The following is an 11,730-nucleotide window of genomic DNA, read 5'->3' on the forward strand; positions in this document are numbered from 1 at the left end:
CTAAGTATTATAGTTGAATGATGTTAAAGTATTGTTTTTTTTTTCTACGTTTCAGACGGTTCTTGAACGACAACGGCAAATACATAGAGATGCAGAAGATGCAGCTACAAAACAAGAAGCTAGAACTACAGATGAACGCATACAAAAATCGCTTACAGGTAATTAATAGCACCCTTTATATAATTCTGGCGCCCTTTATATAATTCTGGCGCCCTTTATATAATTCTGGCGCCATATATTCCCTATATTCTGGCGTACTTTATTTAATTCTGGAGTCCTACCTATATATAATTCTGGCGTTTTAACCGCGTCGTGGGGTCGTACTTCTTTAAAAAGTAGCCTAGATATATTATTTTGATGTATAAGCTATATTACTGCAAAATTTCCTCAAAATCCATTCAGCAATGTATGCGTCCAGCGTCAGTCCCAGCGGCCTATTTTTAAAAGTTTGTACTTCCTGGCGCCCTTGCTAAACTTAGCGCCCCACTAATGGCTTCTTGGGTAGCCTTAAAGAGCGACCAAAATAAGTCTAACCAACCTTTACCTGCAAAGAAGATACCTAATATTAACTTCGTTATGTATTTATTGTTTCGCAGCCTATTCATCAAGAAACAATTCATTTTGCTTACGAATATTTTTCACTTTTCATTCCAACAGCTTTAACTGACCTCTGTAAGCAAACAAAACATTTATTTAAATGTGTCTTTCTCAATTTTCCAGGAGTTATCAAAGATCACATACAAGGACGACCTCTCGTCGTACCTGTCGCGCAACAAGTTGTCGGACATCACGGAGTTCAAGCCTCCCCCCGAGCTGGAGAAGCAGATCGCGTCGCTGACTCTCGCCAACGGGTTCGCTAACAGCAATGGCAGTAACAACAATAATAATACTGAGACTGGTGAGTTTTTGAGAACTTGTTATAAGTGATATTAAGCTATGTGGATGTAAGGAGAGACATATAGAGAGTAGTGGAGAAGTAGGTCCTAAATTCTTGATAAAGTAGGCCCTTTAAATATGTTGATGGTATGAAAGAGTAACCTTCGACCCTGGAACACGGAGAGTTTCGTAAAAAGGAGAGATGGGTTTGGGTTGGGGTTGATAGTCAAAATGTAAGCACAAAACATTACAGTTGACTACAGAGCGTCAAAGTTACTTGAGGAAAACTGTACAGCGCATGCTATAACCACGTAAAACCAACCAAATAATTATAAAATATATAGCTTCATTTTGGACTCCGCTAAATTATGGTGACAAATACAGTTCTCATAAGATAGCAGAAATGCCGAAATCTAAACCTTTCTTCTAGTCTTGCTTAAGTTATTACTTAGCACTACCTTCTAAATAACTAGATACTGTACTAAGTACTAAACTACTACTAAAAATGTATAACTTAAAACCGACACCCTAACTAATAGAAAATCTTACTTATTTCAGGCACAGACGCGTTGTCAAACAACTCGACAGACACGTTCAACTCGAGCAACGACAACAATCTGCTGCTGTCCACGCCGCCGCCGCAACATAACGGCAAACATAGCTTTGGCACTGGGTAAGTTATTTACTTATTTATTTGCAGCGACATTAATACATACTTAACGGAAATATTGGAAACAGTATCAATATCAGTTATGTATGCCCTTAAAAGGTGCACAAAGTAAGGAGTTAATAAAGTAAATAACTAAAACATTTAATGTCTATCAAAGAAGTTACGTGAATCATCATTTAGGAGCGCTAGGGTATGTTTCGGCGCCAGATCTAGGAGAAAAGCCCTACATTGTGCCAAATAATCTGTCGAGCCTTTACTAAACTACCCAACCCCATTGGGGTCAGCTTCCAATCTAATCGGATGCAGCTGAGCACATGTGTGCCACATGGGGCGACTGCCCATCTGACCCCCTCAACCTGTTACCGTGCAACTCTATACCTAACCCTTTGTAAAACTGGTTATCAGACTTTCTGGCTACCAAATGACAGCCGATATTTCAAGTTATACCACAATATTTACTAAGTTTTACATATATCCGACAACCGGGAATGTCCGATCTTTGTATTTCTTATTTGTCTACATAGTAAGCCTTATATTAATAATGTTTCTTGTTTTCCAGCAAACTCCTGGGTGATTTGTCATCCAACAAGAACCCCTCTGTAGGCACCAAGCTTGAAGGTTTGCTGCTCAACTCCGATTCAGACAGTGGTACGTTTATTTTTATTATACTTTTATTTGTTTTGTAGCTCGCTGTGGCCTAGTGATTAAGCACCAACCTTTCATGTATGAGGTTCGAATTCAGGTACCAGTGAAACTGTTCTTAGTTTGTATGTACTTCTCAAGGAAACCAGGGGCCCGATTCTCCTAAGTTAATAATGTCAAAATTGAATAGAAATCGAATCGAAATCGAATCGCAATAGCAGTTTTAACCATATCGGGCATTACTACTAATATAAGACCAATCGTATTCCAACGACATTCGATTGGTTTGCGATTGGTCTGCCATTTTGGTGATTTTGGTCCATACGGTAGTTTACTCTACAATCATATTGCAATCGTAAATCATTTGCAGACAAAATGATTCATTATTAAATGACAGAAAAGGCTAAAAACAAGGATAAAGAAAAAATAGCGGAATGCCACATTCGCTTCAATCGTAATCGAGTCGTGATTGAATCTCAGTCGAATCGAATCGTATGTCGCTTAAGTAAAATTAGGAGAATCGGGCCCCTGGATTGTAAAGTCTGAAATCACCAACCCGCATTGAGCAAGCGTGGTGATTAACGCTCAATCCTTCTCCGTATGAGAGGAGGATCCCGCAGCCCAGCGGGAAGGCATTAAAAAGGCTGATGATGACGATACTTGAAGTTGATGCTGAATATCTTATATATATTTTTTTCTTGTAATTGCAGACTTCGACCCTCGTGCATTCGAGTCGGAGCCGATGTCCCGGTTCTCTGCGCCGCCGCACGACAATGCTCTCACCACCACGCCACCACTTTGTAAGTGACACATTTTACGTACAAGTCGTAATCGTATCGTTGCTAGCCTGGGGTCGCCAGGAGTTACTCTTTAGTGGCGCTAGGAGTTACTCTCTCAGAGTGTGTTAAAGGACATTTCATAGGGGTGCTAAGGGATATTTCTTAGAAGTGCTCGAGGATGCTTCCTAGGTGCCAGATCTGGGGAATGCTTCGTAGAAGCTCTTGGGGATGTTTTCTATGGGCGTTAGGAGACATTTCTATGGGGCTAGATCTAGGCAAAACGACTGTACGGGAAGTCATTAAAATAAAGTGGAGCTATTTTATAGGAATATAGTTCCTTTGCTTTATTTAATTATCTCTCTACACAAGAAAGAATGTTTATAAGTGCATTTTATACCAATGATGTACTTAATTAACAATACAATTTTTGTCAACAGTGGCGCCCCCACCAAAAGCATCGAAACGCCACACACCACAACAGCAACCCGCCATCAACGGCAGCGACTTATTCGGTTCCACCCCCTTTTCCCTTCCCAGCCAACAACCGACCCCAGCTCCTCCCCAACCCTTCCCGTCAACCAACAAACCGAATTACGACATTGCAGATTTCAACCTACAAACATCGGTTTTTAACACAACCTCTTTTACGAACGGTCTCAGTGGTTTCGACCCGTTTGACACGCAGAAATCTGGCAACATTTTCGGCAATGGCTTCAATTCGACTTTCAATGGTTTTGGCAACCTTAGCGAGAAGCCTGCCGTTGAGTTGGACAGCAATTTCAATGGGTTCCTAGATAAAACTATTTCGGAAATGAAGGTGTGTATTAAATTCTATATTTTTTATACTTTGTTTGAATAATCTGTTTTTTATCTGTGAAGTATTGGGCAGAACGAATGGTAGAAATTAAGAGATGGTCAGCTAAGCAAAGTAGGTACCTATATTTTACTAATTCAGGCGTCTTTCTAAATACATCATAGGTAACAAAACTTATAAGAACTTTCTTTGATCTGAGATAAGAACTAAACAATGTATCACAATTTGTGATTATTCTGCCAATATTAAATGTTGCCATTACACAAAATTATTGGTAATTCTACTAAAATAAACATCGACAATATTTTAAAATTATTTTTATTTAATTTTGACAGCTAGATGATCGGTAAGTTCAAGAAATAAATAAAATAGCGAGTGTGATCGTCAATGGTTATTGTCAATAAATGTGTTTTATATTGTTTTACGCGAATAATAATCACGAATTAGTGCCTAGTATAATTTGTAAATACGTTATTATGTGGGTAAATACATTACTACATTATATTTTTTACTACACAGAGTCATCTCAGTTCAATAAACTAAAAGAAATAACCAAACAGTATGATTTTTGTGAACCATCAATTTATACTGGGCACTAATCTAGCAAGCTAATATAGCTAAGGGGTAAATGAAATATTCAAAAACTTATGCTTGCGTTTTATTATGTTTGTTTTTCAAGCTTGAATATCATTCTGACCTTACAATCATTGAATGGGACAAAGAAATCATTTTGTAAACCGTGCCAGTCGTATCTCGTAAAGACCACCAAAATACAAGGTTCATGTCATGATTAGGTACTTTGAAACTTGTAAATCTGAAAAACAATATACAGTCGGCCATAAAAAAATCTTGTGGCATTCATTATTTCCATCTGCATTCCATTGTCGTTGTTTTATACATATCATAGCTATTTTTTTTTAATGTGTCTGTGTATTTATATCAATTTATTTTTCTTTCCAGGATGGATTCAGTCGAGGTATCACCTTTGGAAACGATGATTTTTCAATAGACAACCTCGATCCTTTGAAGAAAAATTAAACAAAAAACATCATTTTTCATAAAGTAAAAATTGAATAGTTAAAAAATTAGGTAAATTAAAACTTTTTGTTTTCGTTCATACAGCTTAATTTTAGACAAATGCAATAAAATTTATGATTTTTTTTTCGAAAAAATGTATTTGTGGATTAATGAAATGTAGTTTTAAGTGCTGTTTGAACTGAAATAAGGTTTTTTATACACATGTGCTGCCATGTTATTGGTTACAAAATATTTTTGATTTTTACGTGATAATAGACTAGCAATTTAAATATTCTGTCACCATTTTCCTAACTGCGTCTTGAAGGTCAAAATAATAACCAGTAATATGACAAAACATTTTTATAGTAATGAAAAAAAAAAAAAACTAAAAATTTTTACGGTGATATATTTAAGATTATGCGCGAAAACGCTCAATGTCATTCCAAAAGTGCCTTTATTGGAAAATTATACAATTTTTGAAACATTATTTGTAATGAAAAAAAAACATTTCTCCAATAGATTTTTAGGACTAAAAATGTATTTCGGTAGAGACAAACTTTGACTAAAACATATTTTAAGTAGGAGCAAAATTTTTACAAAACGATTTTTTTTTAATTTGAAGATGGCCTCATAATATTCTGTGATAATTCTTTTCAAGTTGAGGTTCTTCAAATTGTTATTTTAAAATGAAATGTCCAAAATTCGACTGAATCGAAAATGATAAGAATCGTCTAACAGGGTGTAAATAAACTAACCTATTGTTAAAAATTAACGTCATTAATGTTAAGTTGTAACTGGCAACTTTGAAAAGTACAGAATAAAATGCATAAGTCTTTGCATGGGAAAACAGCTATATATTTAGTACTTTTTGGAAATTAAGATAGAATCTATAAGAAGCTGAAACCCCCATAATACATAAATAATCTTTTGTAATATAAAAGCTACGCAATTTTCTAACGTAAAAACAAAATGGCCGCTTCCCAAATGTTGCCAGTTACAACAAAAAAATCGTAGAATATACGAATGACATTGAAGCACTTAGGGCCAACATTCCAAGAACATACCTTTTTATAAAAAATAACTATTTTTACTCCTGATTATTATAAATAAATAAAATTAATGTTTTATTTTTAAACGTGTATGATAGTGGTCATAGAACTGTTGTATTGAATATTGTGTCATTAGTGTTATTTTTTTGTTTTAGTATTGTGTACACTAATGTTACTTTAAGGCCAAAAGATATACATAATTGTGTATTTTCAATAATAAATTTATATTTATAATAGTTTTTTGTTTTATTTCTATGTTGGTACTTTGATAGATAGTTCTTTTCCCAAGGCATTCCTACACTAAGAAAAGTCTTAAATTTTTTATGAGTCATGAACAGAATCTTGTGTTCAAGTATCTGACACTTATTTCCAGTCTCCCTATAATATAATGAAGTACAAGTATAAGGGAGTACTGAGTACACAATAACAGTAAATAACACTCCATCTGATGCTGCACCGGTTGGTCCAATTAAATGCTCTAACTGCCGTTCCCTATATTTGTTTATATGTTGATTTGCTTACTAAAGATAGATATGACATAATCCTCATATAACCAATGTTGAACTGGTAGCGACATACAGTAAGCAAATATTGCAGAATATTGTCGACCCTTTTTTACTCTGCTCAAAAGACTAGTTCTCCGAACCAACAAACATTAAAAACTTGTTTTGTCGACTCGTCTAAAGTCGTCTGCCCGTATTTTTCTGGTCAAAGATTTTGATAAATCTAATAGAAAATCTTATTTAGTTTTAGTAAAATGGCATTTTTCATGATCTGAATTAGTTAAGTGATCTGGTTTTCTCAGTATTACGAGGAAGAAGCATCTCAGTATTACACAATGGTGGATCTTAGCGGTGGGTCGGAAGGCCCGTTAGAACATGCATTTTCTAACAGTGTTTTTATCATTCCTGGGATTATTGTCATCAGTTTATCAGGTAAGATGGACAATTAAGTATTACTGTATAAGAACTTTGTCCTAGTGATGAGGGAAACTCATTTTTTTTCAGTTTTGATGTGAAATTGTTCAGTACGTTTTTCAATAATTTCTTACGATATTTTCGCGCATTTTGTCACGTCAAATTTTATTCCGCTTAAATATTTTATGCTATTTGAATTTGTAAATAGGATACAATAAGTTAAGTAGTTAAGTAGTACCTATACAAGTAGTGTCATAAGATTTAAAAGATAAGAAAATGTCTGTTGTATGGGAGATTCCAACATTATTTTTTAATTTAAGTTTTGAGTATTTGTTGATATAGCGGCAAAAGAAATGCTTCATCTGAAAAATGAAATGTACCACTATCACAGTTAGAAATAAGATACATCCTGGTTACACAGCAGACACACAGCAAAGTCTTAGTAATAGGACCCGTCTTTACCCTTTAGGTTCAGAACTTTAACAAACTTATCGATACATATATAAAAAACTAAAAATATTGCACCGATGAGAATCAAGACTATTTCCTTGTAACATAGGCTATATTTTATCCTGGCATAGGCAGTCGCTCCCATGGGGAAACTGCACGGAAATAGCTTGTACATCATTCTTATTAAAATGCTAATAAACCAGCTAAGGCGATCTGTCTTTACTGTGTAAATACTCCAATATTACTATGGGAAACATAGTGTATTTATTAATAGTTGTAGAAACCATGCATTAACTGTTATGGCCCTGTGCCTATTTAAATGTCATAGTCAGAGTGTATAATCTGCCATAGTACATTATGGCTATATTCATTATCATAACAGGTTCAGTTATATAAAACCGTCAAAATGTTTAGCTACCCAGTTCAAAACTGCCCCATTTTATATCTAAGCATCAATTAAATATTTAATTCTGCTTAATAAGCAATTGTGGGACTATAACCACTGGTAGCTAAAAAGGATTGGTTCTTGACAGACATACACCCGTAGAGCTTGGTATGAGAATTATTTATTTATTTATTTTCCTCTCTTACAACTATCCTTACAGATTACATCTAATTCGATAGTATAACTTAATGCTATATAAACATAATATAACTACTGCAAAACAATTCCACTTAATAATACTACTGTTTTATAACTAACTAGCTTCCGCCAGCGGCTTCGCCCGCGTGGAGTGTTGATAAAAAGTAGCCTATGTGTTAATCCAGAGTATCAACTATCTACATACCAAATTTCAATCAAATCGGTCCAGCCATTTTTGCGTGATTGAATAACAAACATACATCCATACATTCTCACAAACTTTCACATTTATAATATAAGTAGGATAATACATACTGCGGCTCTCTCAAACTTGCTCAGTGAGCGTTTATTATTATTATGTGAGCTGCAGGTGTAACTGCTTGTATGCTGCTAATTATAAACCGATAGAAAATCAATACACACCAGAGGAGGACACCAGATTTAAATACCTTCTTAGACATGCGGTTGTATCTATCAAGTTCTACACTTCAGGATGGACTCCATCCTAAGGTTGTGCGGTAGATATAGCTCTTAGCAATAAGACTGCTCATGTCACCTACTTTAATTACTTCTAGTTTCAAGTATGTAAAAATTGCTGTACCAAATACAGTATATTGTATCTATTTTTTTAATAAGACATATTTTTACTTTACAATTTTGATGCTTGTGCATAGAACAATCATTTAAATAAATTAATCCTGAATTTGACATAACTACACATATAGATTATAAGTTAATATCTTATATTTCCTTAAATAATGTATCTATTATTAATTGTTCACTTGAATTAACAGTCTTAACACAGTACCCAGTAACATTGGAAATAATAATAAAACACTTGTGTACTCAATACTATATATTAAGTCATTCTTAATAATGATTAAAAGGCTCAATTCTTAAGCGGTAGCGAGAGTGATAGACATTTAAAGAGTTATTTTTTTTTTGCATATTCTGGAAATATTTTGAACCACTAATCCTAGGTTCTAGTTTGACAATTCTACTGATGTTATAACCGCGAAAGTTAACACTTTTAAGCTATGATTCTGAACGGATTTTAGAAAAACTTGGCAGTAATATGCATAGCTTACCTATTTATCAGAATAATATATACGGGCACTTTTTAGCCAGGCGCGGGACTTATTTCCTCGGGACGCGGTGATAACGCGTGCAGAAGCTAGGCTTTCAATTATTGTGCAAAATCACTGTACCTACACGAAGGCTGAATTACACGATTTAAGTAACTATAACGATAAATTTAAACCAAAGCAACCAGCTTATTATTTGCTGCCCATTGGTCAAAATTCAGCGATTTGAAATCTGAAAATGGTGCAATTCACCCCACCGTGAGTTACTACAGTCAACTGTGTCTCATCATTTAAATAAATCTCACAGCACAGCGTACCACGAAAAACAGCACGAACTTCTATTAAAATCGCAAAAAAAAAACTACAAAAACAGTTACAACCGAACAAAATACAGTATTTTACAAAAAAGTTATTAACAAAACAACGACTGAAAACCTTGTACGAAACGTAATAGCGAACAAAATTATTTATAATTATCACATCAAGCCGACCGTATCTGACACCGCTTATCGCAACGCCGATATCTCATAACTTACTTATAGATCGAGAGCTAGAGCACGCCAGACCTACGTTATTTTATAAAGGCTAAAAAACTTTGTGTGTGCATCTTTACGTTACGTAGACAAGACACAGCACAAGATGACAAGAGGCAGACAAGAAGAAGAACATCCTAGTGTGTTTAAAGGTTGGCTCATATCTTTTCTTCCGTGTAGGATGAATAATTGCTGTAATAGAAAAAGTGATCATTATTTATATAATCCCTACTATACCTGTCTGTCTGTCTGTTACGCTTTCACGTCTAAACCACTGAACTGATTTTAATAAAATTTGGTACAGAGATAGAGTTCACCTTGAAAAAGAGCATAGGATAGTTTTTATCCTGGACAGTAGAATTCTAAAAAAAAAAATCGAAAGGAGGATACAACTGTTAAAAAAAAAATTGTTAGGTAAAGTGTTTATTTTTATATTTTCGAAACCCACTGTCAGTCAAACTTCGTAATAGTCTATCGTTCATACATACACACAAAGTCTCAGCCTTTATAAAATAACCTACGTCTCGCGGCCGCTGGCTCTCGATCATGACATTTACAACGTGGAACCCACGTTGCGGTAGACATTTTTACGAAAATACTCTTCAAGAATGGACGGTTTTGACAAGGAAACCCTGGATAAACTCCAGCAATTAATGGACCAGACCACAGAACCTGGGAAAGGTCCGAATAGAAAGGCGATTATTGATATGCTGGATTCAGTGGAATTAGCTGATGATGTTAAGGAGAATTTGAAAGCAATGTTGACTGGGGATGTTCCAAAAGTGTTCGGTAGTTACGGAGGTGGCACTTTCCTGGCTATACTGTTTATTTTACTCGTTTTCGCTATGCTGAGTAAGTTTTTCTTTTTTTCATTTTTTTTTTGACGTTAAATTCAGTTTTTTTTTTCTTTAGTTGAGTGTCGATTTTATTTTTTTTGTTGTGATTTTCTAGGGAGGGACATAGTGTTAGAGAGATCCTATGTTAAAAATATTATTTTTTACTAATATTGATTTTATGATACTCGTGTTTCGTATTCCGGTTTTAATAATTACTTCTTAATTGACTTGTTCGTTACGACATTTCTGTATGTTTTGATCCGCCGGTGTGTGAACCAATCAAGTTAGTTAGAAATTCTGTCGCAAAACTGTAATTTATATATCCTGGTGGATATTCGTGGTAGTCAGAAGCCAAAAACTCTGATAAATAGTCATACTAAGAGGTATCTTGTTATCCAGTACCCCAGTTATTTGCTAATATAGGTCTTTGTCGGTTTTCGCCGTATCCCCAGTTAACTACTTTCTGCACATGGATAAAAAGTAGCCTGTATACCTATTATTATGATGATAAGCTATATTATTGCCAAGTTTTATCAAAATCCAAACTGTAGTGTTTGCTTGAAAGAGCAACAAACATGCACTCATTGGGCATATGTTATCTCCATAATGAACTATCCCAAAGATCATCATCATCATCAGCCTATCGCAGTCCACTGCTGGACATAGGCCTCTCCAAGTGCACGCCACTGAGATCGATTTTCCCAAAGATATTAATAATTTATTTAAAATTCCCAAAATACCTATATGTATAAAAAAATGGGACAATTATTTTGCTTAGTTTGTAACGTAAATATTTTTATTCCCAAGGAAATGATTTCGTAATTTTAAAGTAAAGTCGGCTTCACAACCACCTATTTTATAGATTCTTATCAGTTGTCGTCGGTATTATTAAATTCATATATGTAATTAGTTCTGAGTAAAATGGACTATGTATAACGTACATTTTAATTAAACTTTTACGTTTATATTATGAGTTATTTCTAGGTATTAAGCGAAGTTTAAGGCCACTAGGCCTATTTTCACCGATAACATACATAAAGATCGGTTTATGACGTTTTTGTGGTCGGTAAACTTGGGCTTTTGACTAGCTTCTCCTGAGATACGCACAACTTGTTTACCGTGAAAACTACTGTCTGCATTCGAAATAAAACTTATTACCATCTCCACCACAGAAATCTTATATTAGTCTCCTATCTCCATAATATTTTTTAAAGTGTTACAATCAGACTTGTGGTCTTATATTACTCCTAATTATATTACGCTAGCTAGACTGATTCCCATGGTTTAATATTTTCAGTAGCTTACATAATTTTAATCTCTTTTAAAATATTAATCATCACTTATATGTAAAAACAACTACCTACATGCATAGTTTCATTCGTTACCTCGACTAATACAAGTCAATATTTTATGTTTCAGTTAGTACCTACATAGTAATACATTTAGTAATTACATAAATACATTATATTAGGTACGTTT

General features: G+C 34.5%; 1 protein-coding gene across 2 annotated transcripts in view; it reads left to right on the plus strand.

Annotated features, from left to right (window-relative positions):
• Positions 1 to 6,083, plus strand: part of LOC124643464 (PTB domain-containing adapter protein ced-6) — an 83,542-nt gene extending 77,459 nt beyond the window's left edge. For both annotated transcript variants that reach the window (XM_047182455.1, XM_047182454.1), the window contains exons 5-11: positions 56 to 158; positions 721 to 898; positions 1,435 to 1,549; positions 2,106 to 2,194; positions 2,899 to 2,988; positions 3,405 to 3,784; positions 4,742 to 6,083. In XM_047182455.1, coding sequence (XP_047038411.1) covers positions 56 to 158; positions 721 to 898; positions 1,435 to 1,549; positions 2,106 to 2,194; positions 2,899 to 2,988; positions 3,405 to 3,784; positions 4,742 to 4,819 — 1,033 coding nt within the window. In that variant the 3' untranslated portion in view covers positions 4,820 to 6,083. The remainder of the gene's footprint in view (positions 1 to 55; positions 159 to 720; positions 899 to 1,434; positions 1,550 to 2,105; positions 2,195 to 2,898; positions 2,989 to 3,404; positions 3,785 to 4,741) is intronic.
• Positions 6,084 to 11,730: the final 5,647 nt, after the last annotated feature.

The sequence above is a fragment of the Helicoverpa zea genome, chromosome 27 (assembly GCF_022581195.2).
Source record: "Helicoverpa zea isolate HzStark_Cry1AcR chromosome 27, ilHelZeax1.1, whole genome shotgun sequence".
Taxonomy (NCBI): domain Eukaryota; kingdom Metazoa; phylum Arthropoda; class Insecta; order Lepidoptera; family Noctuidae; genus Helicoverpa; species Helicoverpa zea.